A 26,969-nucleotide genomic window follows, 5' to 3' on the forward strand; every position below is an offset into this window, starting at 1 on the left:
TTTTGCTGATCACTCCTTGGCTCTCCAGTTGGCGAATCAACTTGTGGATGGGAACCAGGGAGTCTCGGTTGGTGCGATATTGCCACCGGTGCACCGTCGTGGTAGCAATTGGCACTTGTTGTTCTTCAACCTTGAGCAACCCCACAATCAAGGGGTCTTGAGAGAGACCAGGCAGGGTAGACAGCTGTTCAGTGCCCTCCGTCTCCAAGGCAGCTATACCAAAAGCCCATCGATACCCCTTCGGGTCCTTGAAATACCCCCTCCTGAGATAGTCTATGCCAAGGATGCACAGAGCCTCTGGACCAGTCACAATGGTGTGTTTCTGCCATTCATTCCCAGTTAGGCTTACTTCAGCCTCCAATACAGTTAACTCTTGGGATCCCCCTGTCACTCCAGAAGTACAAATGGATTCTGCCCCTTTATAACTTGATGGCATTAGAGTGCACTGTGCGCCGGTGTCTACTAGAGCTTTATACTCCTGTGGGTCTGACTTGCCAGGCCATCGAATCCACACAGTCCAATAGACCCGGTTATCCCTTTCCTCCACCTGGCTGGAGGCAGGGCCCCTCTAATTCTGGTCAGAGTCTCCAGTACTCACTTCTTGTAAAATTGACTCAGAAGTTCCTTCAAGAGGATCAGAAATAAGATAGGCCCTTCTTCTACTCTGTTTGGAAGCTGGAGCAGCATTTTTCCTGGTAGAGTCCCCTTTTGTGGTGGTTTTTCCTCGCAACTCACGTACCCGTGTATCTAGGACCGAGGCAGGTTTTCCATCTCATTTCCTCATGTCCTCTCCATGGTCACACAGGTAAAGCCACAGGTTTTGTAGTTCAACCCCAGCCAGCAACTAAGCACCACTCAGCTGCTCACTCTACTTCCCCCCCACCCAGTGCGATGGGGGAGAGAATCGGAAGGAAAAAGGTAAAACTCGTGGGTTGAGATAAGAACAGTGTAATAGAAGAGAAAAGAAGTAACTAATGTCATGGTTTAACCCCAGCCAGCAATTAAACATCACGCAGCCGCTCACTAACTTCCCTCTCACCCAGTGTGATGGGGGAGAAAATTGGGAAAAGAAGTAAAACTCATGGGTTGAGATAAGAACTGTTTAATAGAACAGAAAAGAAGAAACTAATGATGATAATGATAACACTAATAAAGTGACAGCAGTAATAATAAAAGGATTGGAATATACAAGTGATACACAGTGCGATTGCTCACCACCCACCGATTGACATCCAGTTAATCCCCGATCGGTGATCCGTTGCCCCCACTCCTCCCAGTTTCTGTACTAGATGTGACATCACATGGCATGGAATACCCCGTTGGCCAGTTTAGGTCAGCTGCCCTGGCTGTGTCCCCTCCCAACTTCTTGTGCCCCTCCAGCCTTCTTGCTGGCTGGGCATGAGAAGCTGAAAAAATCCTTTTCTTGGTATAAATGCTACTTAGCAACAGCTGAAAACATCAGCACGTTATCATCATTCTTCTCATGCTAAATCCAAAACATTGTACTATACCAGCTACTAGAAGAAATAAAATTAAGTGTATTGCAGCCAAGACCAGGATATTCAGCTCAGATGAGAGAGTTTTATGTATGCTTCATAGGAAAGCGATATTAAAAAAAAATAAAAATCTCCCATACGGTTTCTTTGAGATCACCAATTCAATTCTCATTTACTAGGAATTAACCTGAAATAGAGCTGGCTATCTTTTAACAAAGCCTGTTTTTTTGAGATAGGGCACTCATTGGAGCATGCCGTGACTACTTAAAAACCAAAGGGAAAAGCTGAGGGAGGAGCTCATGATTCAAGGGGCAATAAAAACTGGCTGGCTGGATGAGCCCAGAGGGTTGTGATGAATGGAGTTAAATCCAGTTGGCAGCCGGTCACAAGTGGTGTTCCCTAGGGCTCAGTTTTGGGGCCAGTTCTCTTTAATATCTTTATCAATGATCTGGGCGAGGGGATTGAGTGCACCCTCAGCAAGTTTGCAGACGACACCAAGTTGGGAGGGAGTGTTGATCTGCTCAAGGGTAGGAAGGCTCTACAGAGGGATCTGGACAGGCTGGATCAATGGGTTGAGGCCAATTGTATGAGGTTTCAACAAGGCCAAATGCCGGGTCCTGCACTTGGGTCACAGCAACCCCATGCAGCACTACAGGCTTGGGGAAGAGTGGCTGGAAAGCTTCCCAGCAGAGAAAGACCTGGGGGTGCTGGTTGACAGCCAGCTGAATATGAGCCAGCAGTGTGCCCAGGTGGCCAAGGCGGCCAATGGCATCCTGGCCTGCATCAGAAAGAGTGTGGCCAGCAGGACTAGGGAAGTGATTGTTCCCCTGTACTCAGCACTGGTGAGGCCACACCTTGAGTACTGTGTTCAGTTTTGGTCCCCTCACTACAAGAAAGACATTGAGTTGCTGGAGAGTGTCCAGTGAAGGGCCTGGAGCACAAGTCTTATGAGGAGCGATTGAGGGAACTGGGGCTGTTTAGTCTGGAGAAAAGGAGGCTGAGGGGAGACCTTATTGCTCTCTACAACTACCTGAAAGGAGGTTGTAGCGAGGTGGGTGTCAGTCTCTTCTATCAAGTAACTAGTGATAGGAAGAGAGGAAATGGCTTCAAGTTGCAGCAGGGGAGGTTTAGATTGGATATTAGAAAAAATGTCTTTACTGAAAGGGTTGTCAGGCATTGGAACAGGCTGCCCAGGGAAGTGGTTGAGTCACCATCCCTGGAGGCGTTCAAAAAACGCATAGACAAGGCACTTCAGGACATGGTTTAGTGGGCATGGTGGTGTTGGGTTGATGGTTGGACTTGATGATCTTAAAGGTCTTTTCCAATCTAAATGATTCTATGATTCTAATTCCCCTCTCCTTCTCTGTGTAAGCGTTGAGTGGAGCCAAGAGCAAGAATACCATTTACGCCTGGGCTGCTGCTTTCTCCCCCACTTTCTCTCTGTGTACTTTACAGCTTACTGCCTCTTCAGCTTCAACTCTAACTGCTTTAACTGGTAAACATCCTCTTGCAAAATCGTGGTTGTTGTATGTGTATGTCCTTCAGGGTAGAGTATCGGAGTACTGCAGTTGAATGTAATCCAGACAGTGATGCTGACTGCACAACCTGCTCTGAAACGTACAGTGTTGTGGTGGGTTGACCCTGGCTGCACACCAGGTGCCCACCAAAGCCGTTCTATCACTCCCCCTCCTCAGCTGGACAGGGGAGAGAAAATATAACAAAGGACCTGTGGGTCGAGATAAGGACAGGAGAGATCATTCACCGATTACCATCACAGGCAAAACAGACTCAGCTTGGGGAAAATTAACTCAATTTATTGCTAATCAACCAGAGTAAGGTAATGAGAAATAAAACCAAATCTCAGAACACCTTCCCTCCACCCCTCCCTTCTTCCCGGGCACAACTTCACTCCCGGATTTCTCTACCAAACCCCCCAGCGGTGCAGGGGGATGGGGAATGGGGTTTACGGTCAGTTCATCACATGTTATTTTCTGCCGCTTCATCCTCCTCAGGGGCAGGACTCATCACGCTCTTCCCCTGCTCCAGTGTGGGGTCCCTCCCACGGGAGACAGTCCTCCACGAACTTCTCCAACGTGGGCCCTTCCCAGGGGCTGCAGTTCTTCACAAACTGCTCCAGCATAGGTCCTTTCCACAGCGTGCAGTCCTTCAGGAGCACACTGCTCCAGCGTGGGTCCCCCACGGGGTCACAAGTCCTGCCAGAAAACCTGCTCCAATGTGGGCTCCTCTCTCCACAGATCTGCAGGTCCTGCCAGGACCCTGCTCCAGCGCGGGCTTCCCACGGGATCACAGCCTCCTTCGGGCACTCACCTGCTCCGGCGTGGGGTCCTCCATGGGCTGCAGGTGGATATCTGCTCCACTGTGGACCTCCATGGGCTGCAGGGGGACAGCCTGCCTCACCATGGTCTTCCCCACAGGCTGCAGGGGAATCTCCGCTCTGGCACCTGGAGCATCTCCTCCCCCTCCTTCTTCACTGACCTTGGTGTCCGCAGGGTTGTTTCTCTTACATGTTCTCAGTCCTCTCTCCAGCTGCCGTTTCTGTCTGTCCCAGCAACTTTTTTTCCTTCTTAAAAATGTTATCACAGAGGCATTACCACTATCTCTGATTGGCTCGGCCTTGGCCGGCAGCAGGTTCATCTTAGAGCCGGCTGGCATTGGCTCTGTCGGACACAGGGGAAGCTTCCAGCAGCTTCTTACAGAAGCCACCCCTGTAACACCCCCCCTCTACCAAAACCTTGCCACACAAAGCCAATACAAGCGTAAACAAATGGAAAAAAAGAGACATTTTCTTCTTCATTTCCTGTAGCTTGAAGAGCTTTTTAAAAACAATTGGAGATGTAACATTTTGGACTAGAGCTATGTATATATTTCTGGTTTTCCACCTAGTTTTCATATGATACTGCTTCCTACAACACACTTTTCCTGTATTTCAAGAATACTAAAGCAGTTTTGTACTTTGAGGGAGTGTGTTTTTATATTATTTCCATTATAAATAGTTAATGTATAACACCTTACTTATATTATCCGTTCCAGATTTTTTATGCACAGTCTGTTCAAGTTTAATATTGATACATCATATGAAATTTGTTTGTATTGCTTTGTATCTATACCTCTGACTTAATGCTTGAGCCAAAAATCAATGTCATGTTTACATAAAATCCAAAAGAAACACTCAGATTCTGCAGTGATAAAGTATTGAGAGCCAAACCTGGGTCTTCATGTTGGGGAAACAGAGATGGGTTTAAGTCTGATCTTCAGAGAATAGAGTTTGAGACCTTGGTTCAACAGGGTGCTTTGTTGAGTAGTGGCTGCAGTGAACATTTTCCTTATGGTATACCATACCTTCTTACAATATGAGAAAACCCAGCTCTTTTGCCTTGTGCTTTATCATGCTGAGTAGAAATGCAGACTTCTGAAACAGTGCATGCATGTCTCATTTAGTATTATAAATCTGATATCCTGTGTATTGGTAACTGCAGCAGTTTCCATCTCCACGGAGCTACACAATCATAGCTGCCCTACCAGATTGCTTGGGTTGAAGGTGAGATTTAGCATCAGCTCAGTGGCGGGAGAGGTGAAAGCAAAGTGACTCGTTTCAGTGAATCAGTGGCAGAGTTGAGATTAGGACCTGGGTTCATGCCACTAGGGTGCACTACTTCCTTCTTAGTTATCGAGAGAATGATTAAATTTGCCGATAGGCGCAGGCTCCCTGGTGTGGGGTTTGGAAAATTGCTGCCATCTTGCTGAGCTACTAGGAGATTCACATTGGTCTTAATTGGATGCAACTCTGCTTCTGCAGCTATCATTTACCAGATAAATGTTTTTCTTACTATCAAACTTTTATGAATGTTGTGATGGAATGGCAAAGAGGGCTTGTAAACTAGCTCCTTTTGATTTTATTGGAGATGAAAAGGGTATGTATGAAAGAAAGGGTTCATCATATTTGTAATTAAAGCAAGTTCTTTAAGATATATAATTTCTCAGAGATAGATGATTTTTACTTGATTAATGAAAGGTTATTGATAATGAAATATGGTATTTTACTTAATAATGTAAGCTCTCTTTTTTTTTTTTTTTCCCTTCACAGGTTTCCACTTGAGTGGCACAGTGACAGAGCCTGCAATGCAGTCGGAGCCAGAAACTGTTTGCAATGTAGCTATCAGCTTTGATCGTTGCAAGATTACCTCAGTGACCTGTAGCTGTGGAAACAAGGACATATTTTACTGTGCCCACGTTGTGGCGCTCTCTTTATACCGGATCCGCAAGCCAGATCAGGTCAAACTGCATCTTCCCATTTCAGAGACACTCTTTCAAATGAACAGAGACCAACTACAAAAATTTGTACAGTATTTGATCACAGTGCACCACACAGAAGTTTTGCCAACTGCTCAAAAATTAGCAGATGAAATTCTTTCTCAGAATTCAGAAATCAATCAAGTCCATGGTAAGTTTGATACTTGTTCTTCCTTTTGTTTCGTTTCCTCTTTGGTTTTGAGCTTTTTTTGGTGGCGTTCAGGAGCGTGACCTCCTGAGGTCCCTTCCAACCTGAATTATTTTGTGATTTTATGGTGTTTACTAAAGAGGATTCTGTTATTGAATCTTCACTTTAAGATGTTTAGGAAGTAATACTTTTTGGAAAAGACAAAAGACACGTTTGTTAGATACAGAGTAGGTAGAACAAAAGAAGGGAGTCTTTCTGATAACAGGGCTCATCTGTAGCCTAGCCCCTTTCTTTAAGGTCCAGTGACCCTGGCAGGTGGTGCTGCAAGAAGGTGAATTTTGGGAGCAGTGTTCTTTGGCTTTGAGGGCTATGGGGATGTGGCCAGAGGCAAGGCAATTGCTCTACTTGTTGTGGGACGTAATGAGAGGGTGGTTTGCAGAGCTGCCTGGTGGCAGTGGAAAGGGAAGCTAAAGCAGGTGCAGGACACTAAGCAATAGAGGAAGATGCTCAGATGTTGTAAGCTGAAGGCGTGTATCACATGAGAGTTGGTAATAGCCTGAACGTAAGGAATTAAGGGGAAGGAAGAATTATGGTGAGTATGCAAGTGGTGCAGAGAACACTAAAACAGTCAAGGGTGATTAGAAAAGGGGAAGGTAAGGGTGGGAAAGGAAGGACATATGATGGCTATAATGGTTATATTAGCTGTACTGTGGCTAATGTAAGAGGAGAAATGACAGAAAGGGTGTTGTAGAGAGTGCTTAAACTTCATCAACATTGTAATTATACTAATCACAGGCATGTTGATCTTTGTCAGCTATTTCCTTATTATCAAAATATCTCTTTATTCGTTAGTATTTAAAGTATTTTTAGAGAGAGATTTAATGCTTATATCACAGCCCAAATAGCAAAAAGAATGGGAAACAAAAACCAAAGTTGTTAATAAATTATGAAATTTCACAATGAGTTCGAGTAGGGTAGTTTAAAAAATATCCACAAAACTAAAGTTTGTCTTTTACATGTTGCTGTTTTCCTAGTAAATGAGATTGCAGTGTGTCTTTATTGACTGTTAGTATTTCTTAATAAAATGCCAAAAACTGAAGTAGAAAATCCAGGCAGCACAAGAAAATAAACCAAATAAACGTGGGTTACAAAAGAGGATCTATAGTATCCTGATTTTCCTCTCAGACTCCCATGAAACCATGGTCTGATTTATTTATTTAAAGATATGTTTATGACGTTAATTCCAGGATTCTTTTAAGGAAAAAGTTAGTTCCTCTGATTATATAGCAAGTGGACGTTCTTCTGGGATTCATACTGTAATTCTGTTATTTTGATCTTGCAAATTCCTTAAATTAGAAATAAAAAAGCTAACCGGAAGAAATCTACCCCTGGTTCTAACAGCATAGGCGGCTGAACATAAGATCACTGTTCACTCTGTCATATCTCCTGTGCTGCAGGTGTTCAGTTTGTAATACAAAACTGTCTTGCCTCTCTTGCTTTGAAAAGTTTAACCTCACTAAACCAATGTTTGAAGAGGAATTATATTGAATGCTGTTTTAAGGCACAGGTAAGTAAGAGGAAAAACTTGCTTATAAAAGTAAAGAGGAGACCTGGCACAGAAACACCAGAAACAGCTTTGATTAAAGGAAAGTCCGGAATTGGGAGTTGGATGAGGAAATTCTCTTCTCAAAAATTCTCTTTTTTATCTCAAAAAAAACCCAACAAAAAAAAAACAACTAAGCACCACACAGCTGCTCACTCACTCCCCCCACAGTGGGATAGGGCAGAGAATCAGAAGAGTAAAAGTGAGAAAACGTGTGGGTTGAGATGAAGACAGTTTAAGAGATAAAGCAAAAGCTGCGCGCGCAAGCAAAGCAAAACAAGGAATTCATTCGCTACTTCCCACCGGCAGGCAGGTGTTCAGCCATCTCCAGGAAAACAGGGCTCCATCGTGTATAACGGTTACTTGGGAAGACAAATGCCATCACTCTGAACGTCCCCCCCTTCCTCCTTCTTCCCTCTGCTTTTTATTGCTGAGCAGACATCATATGGTCTGGAATATCCCTTTGGTCAGTTGGGGTCAGCTGTCCCGGCTGTGTCCCCTCCCAACTTCTTGTGCACCCCCAGCCTCCTCGCTGGTGGGGTGATGTGAGAAGCAGAAAAGGCCTTGATTCTGTGTAAGCACTGCTCGGCAATAACGAAAACATCCCTGTGTTATCAACGTTTTCAGCACAAATCGAAAACATAGTCCCATACAAGCTACTATGGAAAAAAATAACTCTATCCCAGTCAAAATCAGCACACTTGTCCTGTCTTTACATTTTCTGTTATTAGCAGTGGCTGCTTCACAGCAGTTGCTGTTTTTCTTTGATGCTGTGCACTGCTGAACAGGTGTTATATTTCACGCAGGAGTTCTGAAATTAAGTACAAGATGAAGTGACTTATGTCTAAACTTTGAATCATTTGAGGAATCAAAGGCATAATATTTTTGAATTGTTAATTTTATGATCTTTGTTTCTATTTAATTACTGTTTAGAATAATTCTGAGCACACTAAGTTTATAAAATCAATTACTATTCTGTTGTGAATCAGAGTACAGCAGTATTGGTTTCTATGTGATACCATTCAGTCTTTGCATAGTACTCATGCTTTTTATTTGTAATTGTTTTTCCATATCTTCTTCTTAATGCTGCCATGGGATGTGTTGTGGTTTAACCCCAGCCAGCAACTAAGCACCACGCAGCTGCTCACTCACTCCCCCCCACCCAGTGGGATGGGGGAGAAAATCGGGAAAAGAAGTAAAACTCCTGGGTTGAGATAAGAACAGTTTAATAGAACAGAAAAGAAGAAACTAATAATGATACTAATAAAATAACAACAGTAGTAATAAAAGGATTGGAATGTACAAATGATGCACAGTGCAATTGCTCACCACCCGCTGACCAACACCCCGCCAGTCCCTGAGCGGCGATTCCCCGCCCCCACTTCCCAGTTCCTATACTCGATGGGACATCACATGGTATGGAATACACTGTTGGCCAGTTTGGGTCAGGTGCCCTGGCTGTGTCCTGTGCCAACTTCATGTGCCCCTCCAGCCTTCTTGCTGGCTGGGCATGAGAAGCTGAAAAATCCTTGACTTTAGTCTAAACACTACTGAGCAACAACTGAAAACATCAGTGTTATCAACATTCTTCTCATACTGAACTCAAAACATAGCACTGTACCAGCTACTAGGAAGACAATCAACTCTATCCCAGCTGAAACCAGGACAGATGACATTTAATAAAAATTAACTAATCTATGGTTCATTTGTATACTTAAATTCATAAGATTTTTATAAAATGAAGTTAAAAAAATTCGGTATGGCTCAGTGAGTAATTTGGTATGGTTTCATTTGAAAATTAAAACAACTCTTGTGAGACTTCAGAAATAAGGACCAGGGAAGCAGTTTACCTTGAAGATGCTACATTCTGTTGTTATTTTAAGCAAAAATTACTGTTGACTTGCTCCTGAGGAGTCTGCAATATAGGCTATTCTTAGCCTTTTTTAGTCAAAGCCCTTTGCTTTCTTCTATTTACTTTTCAAGGTTAAGTTCTCCATATATGACACCAGTTCTTGAATGCAGTTGCTCATTTTGAAAGCAGTTGCTCTTAAAATTGCTATGTAAATGGTTAAAGTGTTTAATTTTTCTAAATACTGCTTCTTAGAACTTGGGAGTTGATTATATTTAACATGTACCCTGTTATGACTATAAATATAAAAGGCTGTTACCCTGTTTTCAAATTTTATTTGGGTGTTCAGTGTTCCTCCTTTGATTGCTAAGATTGCAATTTAGTAATTTTAGTAAAAGAGCATGAGTAAGTATGTATGGCCCTATCTGTATACTGAGTATAAATACTTTATTTATTGTATTGTAAGTACATGACATAAAACCTATTTCAAAGACTAGTCATGATAAGTTAACAAAGCCAGAGGTTGGAGGGAGGGAGATAATATGTTAGTATCTATAAACTGTCACAGTTTAATTACAAGTTTTAATATTTAGTATAATTATACAGTGTTTTTCACTTTCATAGTTCAAATGGGAACTAATTTATTCTCATGACACCCCTCTAAAGTGCATAAGTAATACTTATCTCCACTTTGAGTGGGGAAAGGGATTTGGTCTTGGTACCAAACTGCATTGCAGAAATTAAATTCAGGGCTGCCCATGTTCCCCTCCACAGCCAAACTGTCCATCTGCGGAAGCCTTGCAGTGCCTGTTCGGGGCCACGCTGCACCCCAAGTGAAGCTGCTGCCTTTGGGTTGACCCTTCAGATCTATCTGGTGTTGAGCCTGAGCCTTCTTGCCAGCTTCATTTCACAGCTCCTAAGGCAGCTCCCTCCTGCAGTCCTGTTGCTTGTTCAGATAGTTTCTTGTCTACTCACCCGGTCCCACGTCTTCAGAAGAAAAGTGGGAGTGTAGGAATTCTGTCTGTTGCTCAAGAGTGATGTGTGTGCTAGTGGGAGAGGAAGCAGACTAGATCAGTTGACTGTAGGTGAATGTAGTGATCTTGAAAAGTCCCTCGTTGAGATGAGATGGTTGTGTCTCAACTGTAAAACAAGAGTGACATGGGCAGTGGGAGCTGAGGCTTCTCTGGCAGCACTGCCAGGAGACCCAGCTGCTGCCAGGGCTGCAAAGGGGGTTTGGACTTGTGCATGATTGGACATGCTGTCTCTATGCCTTGTTAGTCCATGGCTATTGCTGAAGACTGTTAATGGTGTTGAAAGATCAGTGAATTACAACCGTAGCTGGTGCCAGTTACATGTATACTGGAATTTCTTTATACATCCCGATTAAAAATTTTGATCATACTGAGTGTAGCTTATAATACGATCTTGTGAGGAAATATTGCTCTGAGTCGGAAGTATCTGTAGTACTGTGTTGAATAGCATCGTAGAGCTCAGACCCTCAGCTTGGTGTCTTCAGCTTTTATGGTCTTCTAACCCAGTGGCATGAAAATAACACTGGTGTAAGTATAGCGATGCTGAGCCCCTGGGGAAGGTATATTTGGGATTGCGTTGGGAGAAGAGGCCTTGGTGGGGGCAGTGCCGCTGGCATGGGGCAGCGGGTGCCCTTGTTCCTGTAAAGGAACCCTGTTTAAAGAATTTGCAGTATCTGTGTTGAAATTTAACCTTGTAGCACAAACTGACCGATGAGCTTTTGATAAAATGTAAACAGTTATGGAAGGAATTTTGTTTTTTCCCTAAATAGGGAAGCTTAGCTGAGGAATCTTAGGCTATTTTTAATATGACTTAAAAGTAACCATACCAAGACTGTTTAAAGATAAATCTCCATTGAAGTGAGGGATAAATATGTGTGTTTTGTATATTGGTGCTTTTATATAGTTCCTTTTCACAGGTCTTTTCTCTGTGTTTTAGAGCAATGAAATATTTAAACTATTTGCAAGGTGATACTGCAAACCTGGGTCTGTTCAACAGCTGCACTGCTTGTTCTTGTGCAGCCTGATTTCCATTTTTATATCATTCTTTGCAACTGAAGACTTATCAGCATGTGTTTCATGTAGCTGGCTGAATTGAAAGCCCCTTAAAACTAACATAGTAAAGATGGAAGCACTCACAGAAGAGGAAGTTTTTCATTCCTTGGTTTTTGTACTGTCTTGGGCTTGATTCCTGTCTTCTGAGACACTTATGGTTCCTGTGGAAGGCAGGAGAGTTCTTTCACATCTTCAAAGACACAATTTCTTATTAACCTCTCTCTCTCTCTCTATATATATATGGACAGCAGTGCAGCGTTCACAACTGTAGGCTCTGAAGTTGGAGGCAGTTTAGGAAGTTGCTGAGCTGGAAGACTTTTTTTGACTCTCTCAGCAACTAGTAGACAAGACATCCCTCTGACCCTTTAAATCTTCCAGTTGTATTTTCATTGAATAAAGATTCTAGCATTCCCTGCAACTGCTTAAAAGATTCAACTACATGGTAGAGCTGCAATTGTGAAATAAAGGCTTAAATCAATAGAATCAATGTTTCTATACATCTTTCAATTCCTAGCCACCTGAAGAGTTGTAGCTATCTTTGCTTTTCATGTTCTCGGGACTTCTTTGAAAGCAAGTTTTTACAAATCTGACCCTGTAACTTTCCTTCCCTGCCAGTATCCTTCTTTTAGTATTGGCTACAGAGGTAACATGATCTGGGATTTAAAAGTGATAGATTGTGTTATGCAATTCAATTTCTAACATCTTCTCAAAACCTAACAGAGATAGAGATTACACAGTTGTGACAAGCCCAAAATCAAAATGTCAAGTTAACGAGTCTTTGGCATGCTTAAAATACCTTACATCTGGTATGGTGATGCACTACCTTGAGTTGTTTCCATGACAGTCTAGATAAGTGCTTTTCAACCTTTTCAGTTTGAATACCTTTTAAAAAAATATCCAGTGAAGGTGCAGGCTTCTTCAGAAATATGTAGATTGTTAGATGGTGCAAGAACTTATTTTAGTTTTGTCAGCCTTTAGAAGAGGCCAAAAGTGGAAAATCACTGATATCAACTGCAAAATTTCAGTTAGAGCAACCTGTGGCCAAAGCACTGCCTGATATAAATCCAGTCATCTTAGTTGGCACTAGGCTAATTCAGGTAGAGATGCTCTGAATTGACTCTGTGCTGATGACATTGCCCATGTAAAAATGCTCCTTCAGAAGCACCATAGTCTTACACAGCTGTAACTCTTATTTATGATGGAAATGCCTTTAGTGCTTAAAGACTTTGGATTTGCTTGGAGATTTATTTTTTTTTTTTTACTCTTTGTTTAGCTTTGCAGAGCCATCACAGCTCAGAGGCACCGAGGTGATGATTTTCCTCATGTTAATCAGTAGCAGTGCTCACTAGCAGTCACTTAAATCTGAGCAAGACTGCTGAAGGTACAAAAATTACACAGGTGTTTTAGGGAGAGTGGTTTTAATGTTGCAGTTGTTGAAATACTATGTAAAGTGTAATTTCCTTCATAAAAGCATTCTAGAATAGTTGCTGAGATGGGAGGAAAAAACTCACCTTGATTTTAATGTTTTATTATAAAATATTGTTTATTTAAATACCTTTTCAGAGGCTGTCATTTTTAAGTGCTTAACACTACTAAGGAGAAATTTAGGTCTGTTTTAAAGAACCTTTAGATTAAAGTCAAGATATCCAAAACAGGATAATAAACAAATCTAAAAACCTCTGCAGTACTCCTTTCCCCTGGACCCACAAACCTCTCTTCTTTATATACAACATTGTATTGGGTTTGTATGGCAAGGTTTTGGTAGCTGGGGGGTTACAGGGGTGGCTTCTGTGAGAAGCTGCTGGAAGCTTCCCCTATGACCAACAGAGCCAATACCAGCTGGCTCTAAGATGGACCCACTGCCGGCCAAGGCCGAGCCAATCAGCGATAGTAGTAGTGCCTCTGTGATAACATATTTAAGAAGGGAAAAAAGTTGCTGGGACAGAAATGGCAGAGAGAGGAGTGAGAACATGTAAGAGAAACAATCCTGCAGACACCAAGGTCAGTGAAGAAGGAGGGGGAGGAGGTGCTCCAGGCACCGGAGCAGAGATTCCCCTGCAGCCCATGGTGAAGACCATGGTAAGGCAGGCTGTTCCCCTGTAGCCCATGGAGGTCCACAGTGGAGCAGATCTCCACCTGCAGCCCATGGAGGACCCCACGCCGGAGCAGGTGGATGCACCTGAAGGAGACTGTGACCCTGTGGGAAGCCCACGCTGGAGCAGGCTCCTGGCAGGACCTGTGGATCTGTGGAGAGAGGAGCCCATGGAGCAGGTTTTCTGGAGGACTTGTGACCCCGTGGGGGACCCACACTGGAGCAGTCTGTGCCTGAAGGACTGCACTCTGTGGAAAGGACCCATGCTGGAGCAGTTTGTGAAGAACTGTAGCCCATGGGAAGGACCCACGTTGGGGAAGTTCGTGGAGGACTGTCTCCCATGGGAGGGACCCCACACTGGAGCAGGGGAAGAGTGTGATGAGTCCTGCCCCTGAAGAGGAAGGAGCGGCAGAGAGAACGTGTGACGAACTGACTGCAACCTCCATTCCCCACCCCCCTAGGCTGCCGGCGGGGGGTAGGTAGAGAATCCGGGAGTGAAGTTGTGCCCGGGAAGAAGGGAGGGGTGGAGGGAAGGTGTCCTGAGATTTGGTTTTATTTCTCATTACCCTACTCTGGTTGATTAGCAATAAATTAAGTTAATTTTCCCCAAGTTGAGTCTGTTTTGCCCGTGACGGTAATTGGTTGAGTGATCTCTCCTGTCCTTATCTCAACCCACAAGCCCTTTGTTATATTTTTTCTCCCCTGTCCAGCTGAGGAGGGGGAGTGATAGAATGGCTTTGGTGGGCACCTGGTGTCCAGCCAGGGTTAACCCACCGCAAACATAATGGTTTCTCTTCTTGCTGTTTGCAGGTGCTCCTGACCCAACAGCAGGTGCTAGCATAGATGATGAAAACTGCTGGCATTTGGATGAGGAACAGGTCCAAGAACAGGTTAAACTCTTCCTCTCCCAGGGCGGATACCATGGATCAGGGAAGCAGCTCAATTTGCTTTTTGCAAAGGTATGTTGAGTACTCTAAACCTTCCCTCTTTTCTCTCAACCCACTCCCCCAGCTAGTCTGTACTTGTTCATGTCTTAGTCAAAGTCCTCTTGTTCTAAAACAAGACAAAGACTTGGGAACATGATGGCAAGTTAATAATGCAATGGAACACAATCTGGTGTGTCTTGAGATCAGTTTAAGGATATGAAGTAACATTTCAACTGTCTGCAGTTTTGCTGTTCTCTTCCTTCCTACCCCCAAAATGTTGGAGAAACCTGTAGAAATGATGGTCTTGCAGCAGCTTGCATAATACACCTGTGGATTACTTGTGGAAGAAGTGTTTTTGCAGAATTGCAATGGGATACTGAAAGTAAAAATTGTTGTTAAAATTGGGAAGGCAGACTATTTTTTTCTACTTGAAAATTTCACATCAGATATATAAATTACATCTCTTATTTAACAGAGATTAAATGTTTAACACTGCAGCATATTGCCTGTACTGTGGTTTGGTTTGTTTTTTTCAAGTTTATATTAAAAGACTCATTTCCTAGGTGCGAGAGATGCTAAAGATGAGAGATTCAAATGGAGCTCGCATGTTGACGTTGATAACAGAACAGTTCATGGCTGACCCTCGTCTGTCGCTTTGGAGACAACAAGGAACTGCAATGACTGACAAATATAGGCAGCTCTGGGATGAACTCGGTAAATGCATAGACTTCAAAATCATTTAGGTGTTCATGTGTATAATGAGGAAACATATTTGGGATGGAGATAAATTTTATTTGGTACTAGGTAAAGCAGGTTAGAGTTTTCTGCAGGTTTGCTTGTTCAGTTAAGGTTGGGTGAAATTGAATTTCTGATCTACTATATGAGACAATTACAGTTGAAGGAGAAGCAGCATGGTATGAAATAAGTATGATTGCAAGAGGTTGTAAGTACCTGAGAATCTAAAAAGAATAAAGCATAAAGTGGAAATGTAGCTACACAACTGAGGGTAAGTATATAAGCCACTAGCACTAAACTGTAAAGGTCTATTGGGTTTGCATGACAAGGTTTTGGTAGCGGGGTGGGGGGGGGGGCTACAGGGGTGGCTTCCATGACAAGCTGCTAGAACATTCCCCTATGTATGACAGAGCCAATACCAGCCGGCTCTAAGACAGACCCACCACTGGCCAAGGCCAAGCCAATCAGTGACAGTGGTAGCGCCTGTGACAGTCTGACAAATTATAGTCAGTGTCTCAATCATTTGTTAAAGAACTTTGGTGGAGAAGACGGCCTCTGTAAAAATGCTGGAGTTTTGTGAACAGGACAATGTGGCCAGAGGAGAGGGCCCCATGGAGGGTGGGACCGTGCTTCTCCAAAGCCGCAATTCCTTATCTTAAGCGACCAGGAGAAGGAGCACAGCGTATGCACCTGGAAGAGGGGGCCCCACGGAGGATGGGACTGTGCTTCTATCTTAAGTGGTCATGCCAGCAGGGAAAGAGAGGCAACTCCACAATGAACTCCCCCAAAGCTCACCGACCGATTCCAGAGAACCCCGGGAACGTGAACTGCGCGTGTCGAGACCACCGACTAACACACTATAAAAGAAGGGAGAAAGAGTTCTCAGTGCGCACCCTCTGGAACTGGATCTCTATGCTGGCTGGACCAATGCTGGACCCAGGACTGGTGAAACCCTTTTCTTCCTTCTTTCTTTCCTTCTCCCCCCCCTCCTCTTTTTCTTCTCTCTTTTTCACAGTCCGTACACCTCATCCTTTTAAACATAAACTGTTGACCAAGTCTGAGACTAGGAGTGGATCTAGCCGCCCCTGGGCTCCTCTTTGAGAAGGAGTCCAGAAAGCAAGGGGGTCTGCTCTGAACCTCGTGACTCAACGGGAGGGCTCTCCTTCTGACACAGTTGCATGTTCCTTTTTCCGCTTCTTTTTCTACACCTCCCTTCTCTTTTCAAACAGCGGCTTAATGACATGATGCAAGGTTCATATTGATAAGTTCACGTGTACTTGGGCAAGGTTAGCTAGGTTGAATAAATGTTGATTGTTGTTTGAACTCCCCTGGTGTCATTTCACCTTAATTCTGACTAAGGAAATCCATGAACCTGAGTCGCTCCAATTTTGGGATGCTACATTTTAATTGGTGTCACGGACAGGATTTCCCTTGTTGGAAGGGAGATTCTAACGGGATACCAGACCTCCACTCGGAGAACGGATGGGGAGGATCTGGGAAGGATCTCTCAACAATAAGTCAGGAGGGATCTGAGCAGTGGCAGGCATGGTGACCTGGGAAACATCTGTGTCTGACTGTTACCCTGTTTTAGAGAAGCTAACTGCCTATAAAGCCCACCCTTCCCCAGAAGGAGTAGCCTGGGCACGAGACCACTGGCACAACCCAAATCTATTGTAGGAAGAACTGAGAAGCTAGCAAAAGAAGGCAGGTTTTACCCGGGAAAAGGGAAGGCTGTAGTGTGTGCAGTTTTAGGGGCCGCACTCATAGCAGCCCAGGAAGACAGACAGGAAACAATGAGAGCTAAGCAGGCAGATAAGGAGAAGATTCAGTCCCTGCAGGATTTAGTTAAAGTCCTGCAAGAGTAGTTAACTGCTGAGCGTAATACAATGCAGCGGCTTCATGCCGCCTTGTCTGATGCATTAGATCGGGAAAGAATTTTGCGAGTCGAGGTGGACGAACGATCTGACCCGGACTTAGACCTGCAAGGTCTAGAGGTAGTTCAAGTGAAACAGCAAAAATCTTTATACCCAAATCAAGAGTTAGAATGTACCAGAAAAGTTTTTTATCCTGAGGATGAGGGGATAGCAATGAGGCTATTAATTAAGACAGAAACCATAGACAATGGCCAAAATGGTGGAGTGCCACATGTGACCGTTAAGATGATACCATATTCTGCCACTGAATTATCTAAAATTCAGGAAAAGTCTAGCCGAATAGCAAAGGAGACTGAAACAAAATATGCATGGAGGGTGTCATTAACTGGTGGCGACCGGATTTTATTGTCAGAAGATGATACCCAAGGATATTGGGGGCCTGGAGCGTTCCTAACTGCCGATGATCCTAGGGAACTGTGGTCTCTGACGCAGCGGGCAGCTTACTGGGCAGGGGGAATAGACCAAATGGAACGAGGAGAACCAACACGGAGAACCAACACGGATAGACACCCCTTCTATAAATCAGTTAACCGAGAGCTTACAGAAAACTGCTTGTCTCCAATTAATGCATGATAGGCGATTAGTGCCACAACAGCCCTCTCCGATGTTGTTAAATGCCAATCCCGATAGAATGACTCCTCTAATCCAAGGTTTACCAGATTCTTTGAAATTATATGCTGTCCAGCTGCAGGATAGATTACGCGATGTGATAGCACCTAGAGGAGGCAGGCGGAATGCAGGAGGGGCCCTGACCTGGGGGGAAGTGGCACAGGAATTGATTAACTATGGCCGGAGAATGGGTCTCACAAGGGAAGAAAGCAGGGCTAAGCCTGCTATCTGCTGAATAGAAGGACCTGTCCGACCTCCCCCATCTAAGACTGTAAACACCAAAAAGCCGTATGGGGGTCAGCGGAACTTGTTGTGGGCAGAAGGGATAGAAAAGGGAATTCCCTGGGATGTGATGAATGGCATGCCCACCTCTGTCCTAGAAAAGTTGGTCCTAGGGTGGAAAGACAAGAACAAGGAGCCTCCCCATACTGAGTTAGACATTCGAGACTATAAGGGGGCGAATCCACAGTCGCTGGCAACTCCCACTCCCCAAACACCTACTGCTCCAGAGGAAGGTATGACTGTCCGCAGGACGGGAAACTAGACACGCTGTCCCCAGTAAGTGAGCCGGGGGACAGCCAGTGGGTTTATTTAAGGAGGCTCACTGAAAATAAGACAGGAGACCTGTTGATTACTTTTCCCCTTGGTCCCTTTAAGACCCCAGTAACTTTTTTAGTTGATACGGGTGCTCAGATGTCAGCACTCCGGGCGGATGTTGCTAACCGCAATGGAATAATTGCAGATAAGAAGCAGATATGGGTCACAGATGTTTTCGGAAGCTCCCAGCCGCAGCTGACAGCTAAGGTTAAATGCTGGCTGCCAGGGGATTCGTCCCCTGTTGAGGTTACTATGATACTAGGTCCTCTACCCACCAATATTCTAGGACTTGACCTCTTAAAGGGCCGGTCGTGGGTAGACTCTAAGGGAAGAGAATGGAAATTTGGGTGTCCCGCAATCTCTGTGAGGCTTTTGCAGTTGGCACCAACTCTCCCCCCTTCAAAAATAGTTAATGTCAAACCTTATGCTTTGCCTTTGGGAGCAAGGGAAGGGATCACTTCAGTGATAACTGAGTTACGGGAACAGGGGATAGTTATTCCTACGCACTCACCCTATAATTCCCCAGTATGGCCAGTCTGCAAGGCAAATGGGAAGTGGCGATTGACAATTGATTATTGACGCTTGAACGCCAATACTGGTTCCCAATATAGCAGAATTAATTGCAACCATACAAGAACAGGGTCACCAGATTTTAGCAACCATTGATGTGAAAGACATGTTCTTTATGGTTCCCTTACAAGAAGCAGATAGGGACCGCTTTGCCTTTACCTGGGAAGGGGTACAATATACATTTACATGACTTCCCCAAGGCTATTGCCACTCACCAACCATTGCTCACTATGCATTGGCCCAGGAACTAAATCAGATCACTCCTAAAGATGGAGTAAGAGTATATCAATATATTGATGATGTACTAATTGGAGGACCAGACACCACTGCGGTGGGGCAAACCCAGAGACAAATCATTAGCCACTTAGAGAATTTAGGGCTCCAAATTCCTGCTGAAAAGGTGCAACTCCCATCACCTGAAGTAAAACTTTTAGGTATCTGGTGGAAAGGAGGGACTGTGTGTATACCTCCCGAAACCTTGTCCACCCTCGAACAAGTGAAAATGCCTGAAAATAAGAAAGAATTGCAGCATGCCCTAGGCTTGCTAGTGTTTTGGAGAAAACGCATCCCCGACTTTTCTATCATAGCTCACCCTTTATATGATTTAACCCGTAAAAGAACTGCTTGGGACTGGACACCTGTCCATGAAGAGGCTCTGAAATTATTAATTTTTGAAGCAGATATTTACCAGGCCTTAGGGCCGATACATCCAACAGACCCACTCCACATAGAATGGGGTTTTGCAATTCATGGGTTGTCTATACATATGTGGCAGCATGGACCTGAAGGTCTTATTCATCCTATAGGGTTTTTCTCGTGTAGCTTTAAGGATGCTGAAAAACAGTATTCAGTTTGGGAGAAAGGACTCTTTGTGGTTAACCTAGCCTTACAGGAAGCCGAGACAATTATACAGCAGCAGCCCATCATCTTGCGAGGACCTTTTAAGATCCTGAAACCAATATTGGCTAGAACTCCTCCCCCTGTAGGAGTAGCTCAACGAGAAACAGTAAGGAAGTGGTATGCCCAGTTAGACCACTACTGTCACACTAGACAGATAGAGGAGGGAACACCCAAAATGCTCCAAATACAGGATCCCCTTTCTGATCACCCAGATACAGAACCCCCTCCATTGTACATCAAAGTGGCTCCTCATTTTAAACCCCATTTAAAAAACATGTCGTTCACTGATGCTTCCGCAAAAAGGGAAGGAAAGATGTGGAAGTATCGAGCAGTAGCATTACATATTGATTCAGGGGAGCATGAGAGGGTAGTGCCCAAGTAGGGGAGTTAGTTGCTGTGTGGAGCGTAGTCGTTAAGGAAGCTGAGACAACAGAACCAGTACACATTTATACTGACTCCTATGCAGTGTTTAAAGGATGCACTGAATGGTTACCATTTTGGGAACAAAACCAGTGGAAAGTAAACCAAGTGCCAGTGTGGCAACGAGACAAATGGGAAGAAATACTGAATATCGCCAAGCAGAGATCTTTCTTGGTAGGCTGGGTTGCTGCACACCAGGCAGGAGATAACCCGGCTCACCTCCTAAATAACCAAGTAGATTCCTTAACACGTCTAGCCAGTCTTGCCATCGATGGTGAAGCAGAGAAATGAGAACACCTTCTGGAGTGGCTGCACGTGAAGCGTGGCCATTCAGGGAGTAAAGACCTGTACAAAGAGGCTATTAGTAGAGGATGGGCCGTTACACAAGAATTATGTAACACTGTTATTTCTGCATGCGGCCAATGTCGAGTTAGTTTGGAAAAATATAACCCTTTAAAAGAGCAACCCCTACATTTAAAGACAAACAAAGGTTTATGGCAAACGTGGCAAATTGACTATATTGGCCCCTTTCGGGTATCAGAGGGAAAACGATATGTGTTAGTAGGAGTAGAGGTGGTATCAGGACTAACACAAGCTGAAGCTGTATCCAGAGCAACAGGAGAAAATACAGTGAAAAGTCTTAAAGTATGGTTTAGCTGCTTACCCAAGCCTCAATCAATTCAATCTGATAATGGGAGCCATTTCACTGCTGGAGTGGTGCAAGAATGGGCTAAGGGTGAGGAAATCCAGTGGGTTTTTCACACCCCTTACTACCCTCAAGCTAATGGTATTGTGGAGAGAACGAATGGACTTCTAAAACGAGCTCTGAGGCCCCATGACCCAGGGTGGGCCTCGCAAGTACCAGAAGCAGTATACTGAATCAATAGCTGGTGTGGGGCAAATGGCTGCCCCCGACTCCTAGCATTCTGTCCCACACCTCCTTCTATTGTTCCAGGGAGGAAAGGTGGCAAAGACCCTGTACGCTTGCTCCACTATGCTGGACAACCAGTATTAGTGGAACTGCCCACTGTGGGGCAAGTGCCCCTAACCCTAAAGACCCCCCTTAACCTTTATGTCTGGGTAGCCACAGATGCCTGTGGGAAGGAGCATCGTATCAATACCCGATGTATTGTCCCATCCTTCTAAGTGGGCTTTCATGTCCTGAATTAAAGTTGTTCCGATGTTAAATGGCTGATGGGAATATGTTTTTTCTGTATCCCACTAGCTGGATTCTAACAAGCATATCAGTTAAGATGCACAATATAAGCCCAACCCTCTGCTATAGTGCTAAGACCATAGCTGCTTGGTTGCTTGCTTATGTCTTTGTTACTTTTGTTACTCTGACTAGTGATGCTGTGTTGACTTCTCAGGATTCCTGAGTTGGGGGGAGGACATAGGGAGCTTGGCAGCAGACCGAGTTGGAGTTCTTGCAGTGGCACCTATGCCACGTAAGAGCAAGAGGTCGCTTTTTTACCTCGTTAGGATGTGGTTCCTTCGCCACAAAGTTCAGGCAATGTTCCTTTGCTGCCACACAGGAGCAAGAGGTCGCTATAAACTTATTAGCCTTTTATGCACAATGAGCACATTCTGCTAATCTACGGATGCTTTAATCAGAGCAATTCCAGTCAAGAGAGCTTGAAGTTTAAGGCTAGTTTGTATGTATCTATAATAAGTAAAACATCCTGCACGTGGCCTGTACGAGGTTGTTTTACAGAAGCTGTATGAGTGCCTTAGAGGGTGCACCTCAGCCTCTCGGATGGATCCCAACCACTAGCAGCACTGCTTGACATCTCCAATCCCATCCCTCTAATCATTGTTTATTTTTGTATATATTTTGCAGGTTATCAGAAGCCCACGGCAGGACTTATGTTTTCACTTGATGAGTGGGCCATTATCTGTATTGTTTGTTTGATTTTGTTTGTGATATTTTTATGGTACAACAGGGAAAGATAGTTTGGAACTCCTTCCTCCTTGCCTTTCTTGCCTTTGGTGCATCTGGACAAGGGGAAAGGACCTCCAATGTAGCTTGGGAAGTGATACAAGGATTCATACATGTCTGGAATAGAACGGATCAGGGGATCTGTATTCAGATTCCTACTTCTGCCAAGCAGGGGATTAGATTCAGTTTGATACCCATGAAGCTCAATATTGGAAAATATAATATGAGCAATGGCATTATAGGGTTAGTAGATGCTCCGTTTGAGTATCAATATCGAAGTGATTATACCTCCTCTGGCAGATGGTGGTGAGATGAAGCAGCCTTCTATGAGATCCCTCAGGACACAGGGTGGCCTGACTTAATAAACAAAACTTGTAAGCGATGGAGGTTGGAGGTCAGTTGCAAAATTGGTATTAGTCATGGCCCACCGTGTCCTCCAGGATTCAAGGAAGCCTATTCCAGACGATTCCCACCTTCTCCATCCTGGTGGAGAATAACAGGCTGCCCTTCTTATCACAATATATCTTGTAATCTAGTGCCCTTTTGGCCTGCTTCCCCAGAAATTACCCCTTTTGAATTACAATATAATGTAAGATGGGATTCAGCTTGGTGTGTTCACATACCTGACAGGAAGGGACAATATCTTTTAATGAATAACGCCCACACTGCTTGGGGATGGTCAGTGAAACACATGTTAAAAAAAAACCAACCTCTTCACTTATTAAAGAAAGAATTCGTGGGCACGCCCAACCCCAGTGATGCCCGTTTGTTAAACTGTACCCACATTATAGATTGTACCACAGGTGCTGGCAATCCCATTGAAATGTGGATCAGTTTGGAAGTTAGAACCTTAATTCGAGATATGTGCACCTGTTGGGGATATCCTAATTTTGGATACTGAAACCGAGATAGCCAATGTAATCAGATCACCAATAATGTTAATATCTGGCTAAAATGTGGAATTCCCATTAACCACTTCCCAAGACATAAGTTGGGGGAGGATAATCAAATACCCCGAGGAGACGCAGCTACTTGTCAAAACGCTTTGTATGCCGCCCCTGAGGGGACTGTCTGGGGGTGCTCAGATGGGAAAATGTACTCGCACTTGAATGTTATCAAACAGGCTGGATTGTGGTGTGGTTTGGAAATTCCTACTATGTGCCCCAGGCAAATCTTTGAAAATACCATACCACCTATTCAAAGGAAAAAACAAGAACTTGATGACCCAAGTAGCACCCAGAAGTGGATTCAAAGCATTCTAAAACCCGATTATTATTATACCTGGGGACAGAAGGTATCGTTAGAGATAGAAGCATTCTTTGCGCCATCTGGGTTTATTGTTCGGCACCAATGGGTGCTAGAAAATCTAACTTGGCAAGTACATGTATTAAGTAATTGGACTCGATATGCCTTTGGGGAACTAAATCTGCAAGTGCAACAAGTATCAAAAATGGCATTACAGAATCGTTTAGCCTTAGATATGTTATTGTTAAAAGAACAAGGTGTGTGTGGTATGTTAACCTTGACTGAATCTGAATGTTGTATTACCATTTATAATGCCACGACCTCCATAGAAGAAGCCTGGGCAAAGATGAAAGAGATTGCTGATCAAACAGCTGAATTATTTCAATCAGTGCAGCCAAAAGACTGGTTTGATGGCTGGAGTCCAAACTCATGGCTATATTCCATTTTGGGGTCTTTGGGACTGAGGGGATGGGGAAAATGGCTTGTAAATATTGGACTTATGATATTAATTGGATTTATATGTTTAATAGCAGGCCTTGCCATAGTAAGATGTATGATTAGCCGCTTGCTATCCTCAGCTGTCTCTCTCTCTTCTCCTATTATCTGCTGTATTAAAATCACCACAGACGAAGATGATATGAACAAGAAACAAAGTCCAGCGACTGAGCCATGGGGTGGTGTGATGGTCTGACAAATTATAGTCAATGTCTCAAACATTCGTTAAAAACTTTGGTGGAGAAGACGGCCTCTGTAAAAATGCTGGAGTTTTGTGAACAGGACAATGTGGCCGGAGGAGAGGGCCCCATGGAGGGTGGGACCGTGCTTCTCCAAAGCCACAATTCCTTATCTTAAGCGACCAGGAGAAGGAGCACAGCGTATGCACCTGGAAGAGGGGGCCCCACGGAGGATGGGACTGTGCTTCTATCTTAAGTGGTCATGCCAGCAGGGAAAGAGAGGCAACTCCACAATGAACTCCCCCAAAGCTCACCGACCGATTCCAGAGAACCCCGGGAACGTGAACTGCGCGTGTCGAGACCACCGACTAACACACTATAAAAGAAGGGAGAAAGAGTTCTCAGTGCGCACCCTCTGGAACTGGATCTCTATGCTGGCTGGACCAATGCTGGACCCAGGACTGGTGAAACCCTTTTCTTCCTTCTTTCTTTCCTTCTCCCCCCCCTCCTCTTTTTCTTCTCTCTTTTTCACAGTCCGTACACCTCATCCTTTTAAACATAAACTGTTGACCAAGTCTGAGACTAGGAGTGGATCTAGCCGCCCCTGGGCTCCTCTTTGAGAAGGAGTCCAGAAAGCAAGGGGGTCTGCTCTGAACCTCGTGACTCAACGGGAGGGCTCTCCTTCTGACACAGTTGCATGTTCCTTTTTCCGCTTCTTTTTCTACACCTCCCTTCTCTTTTCAAACAGCGGCTTAATGACATGATGCAAGGTTCATATTGATAAGTTCACGTGTACTTGGGCAAGGTTAGCTAGGTTGAATAAATGTTGATTGTTGTTTGAACTCCCCTGGTGTCATTTCACCTTAATTCTGACTAAGGAAATCCACGAACCTGAGTCACTCCATTTTTGGGATGCTACAGCGCCTCTGGGATAACATGTTTCAGAAGGAAAAAAAAGTTGCTGGGGCACAGAAACTGTAGCCAGAAGAGAGGAGTGAGAACATGTAAGAGAAACAATTCTGCAGACACCAACGTCAATGAAGAAGGAGGGGGAGGAGGTGCTCCAGGCGCCGGAGCAGAGATTCCCCTGCAGCCCATGGTGAAGACCATGGTGAGGCAGGCTGTCCCCCTGCAGCCCATGGAGGTCCACAGTGGAGCAGATCTCCACCTGCAGCCCATGGAGGACCCCACACCAGAGCAGGTGAATGTACCCTGAAGGAGACTGTGACCCTGTGGGAAGCCCACGCTGGAGCAGGCTCCTGGCAGGACCTGTGGATCTGTGGAGAGAGGAGCCCATGGAGCAGGTTTTCTGGCAGGACTTGTGATCCCACAGGGGACCCATGCTGGAGCAGTTTGTGAAGAACTGCAGCCCATGGGAAGCACCCATGCTGGGGAAGTTCGTGGAGGACTGTCTCCCATGGGAGGGACCCCACGCTGGAGCAGGGGAAGAGTGTGATGAGTCCTGCCCCTGAAGAGGAAGGAGCGGCAGAGAGAACGTGTGATGAACTGATCGTAACCCCCATTCCCTCTCCCCCTGCACAGGGTAGGTAGAGAATCCAGGAGTGAAGCTGTTCCCGGGAAGAAGGGAGGGGTGGAGGGAAGGTGTTTTAAAATTTGGTTTTATTTCTCATTACCCTCCTCTGGTTTGATGGGCTATTAAATTAAGTTTATTTTCCCCAAGTTGAGTCTATTTTGCCCATGATGGTAATTAGTGAGTGATCTCTCCCTGTCCTTATCTCAACCCACAAGCCTTTTCTTATATTTCCTCTCCCCTGTCCAGCTGAGGAGGGGGAGTGATAGAGCGGCTTTGGTGGGTACCTGGCATCCAGCCAGGGTCAACCTACCACAAAAGGTTAAGGAAGAAATCGATTCACAACTAGAGAAAAATAGAAGGCAAAATAGAAGATTCATTAAGAGTATGAGAAGATAGCAACAAAGGAAAGCAAAAGTCTATTACTGAGGAGGAAAGAAGATCAAATAAGAGGGCTATAACAATTAACACTGCTTTATAGGAAAGGTCAGTTGTGACCAGATATGTGATTTGTACAACGGAGAGAGGAACACAGGCTGAAATCGGAAAGGAATATTTAAACTGGTAAAATCTGAAGACACTTGCTCTAAAGTGTTCCAGAAACTTGCTGATAGAGTTTTGAACTGCTGCTTCAGAAGTTCTCAAAATCTGTAGGAATTTGTGGTAGGAAGGGGAAATTAAAAACAACTTGAAGGTAAATGTCACCAATATTTTAAAAGTGGGTAGGTGAGTGGAAAGAATAATATTAAGTAACCACCAGCATTGCTTTCCTAGATGTAAGGTACTGGAACAAACTACTAACTAGTTGGTATGTAAGCATATAGAAGATAAAAGAGATAAAAGACAACCTAAATTGTTTAAAATACAGTGGTAAATCGAATTTGTTTCTCTAAAAGAGAATTCAGTGAGTGTATGAGTGAAGGAATTGTCTATATCTTAGCTGTAGTAAGGTTTTGGATGCTTGTCGTGGTTTCAGCCCAGCCGGTAACAAAGGACCACGCGGCCGCTCGCTCACTCCTCCCGCCCCCCTCCGGTGGGATGGGGGGAAGACGGAGGAGAGGAAAAAAAAACCAAACCTGGAACCTCGAGGGTTGAGATAAAGGCAGTTTACTGGAACAACACAAAGAAATTGCAACAACAACAACGGTACTAATGAAAAAGTATACAAAAAGAGTGATGCACAGTGCAACTGCTCACCACCCGGGACCCGACGCTCTGCCACTTCCCCCACCGAAAAGAAGAGCCCACCCCCCGGCCCGCTCCCCCTTTATATACTGAGCATGATGTCACATGGTATGGAATAGCT

At 44.5% G+C, this 26,969-nt stretch overlaps 1 protein-coding gene and 1 long non-coding RNA gene across 2 annotated transcripts in view; both read left to right on the forward strand.

The window, feature by feature from the left end:
- LOC138683504 (uncharacterized) overlaps positions 1-26,969 on the forward strand; it is a 612,710-nt gene that overhangs the window by 238,694 nt on the left and 347,047 nt on the right. The window lies entirely within an intron of this gene.
- LOC138683498 (zinc finger SWIM domain-containing protein 6-like) overlaps positions 1-26,969 on the forward strand; it is a 158,066-nt gene that overhangs the window by 85,567 nt on the left and 45,530 nt on the right. The window contains exons 2-4 of the mRNA XM_069775393.1: positions 5,602-5,958; positions 14,394-14,542; positions 15,073-15,223. Coding sequence (XP_069631494.1) covers positions 5,602-5,958; positions 14,394-14,542; positions 15,073-15,223 — 657 coding nt within the window. The remainder of the gene's footprint in view (positions 1-5,601; positions 5,959-14,393; positions 14,543-15,072; positions 15,224-26,969) is intronic.

The sequence above is a fragment of the Haliaeetus albicilla genome, chromosome W (assembly GCF_947461875.1).
Source record: "Haliaeetus albicilla chromosome W, bHalAlb1.1, whole genome shotgun sequence".
Taxonomy (NCBI): domain Eukaryota; kingdom Metazoa; phylum Chordata; class Aves; order Accipitriformes; family Accipitridae; genus Haliaeetus; species Haliaeetus albicilla.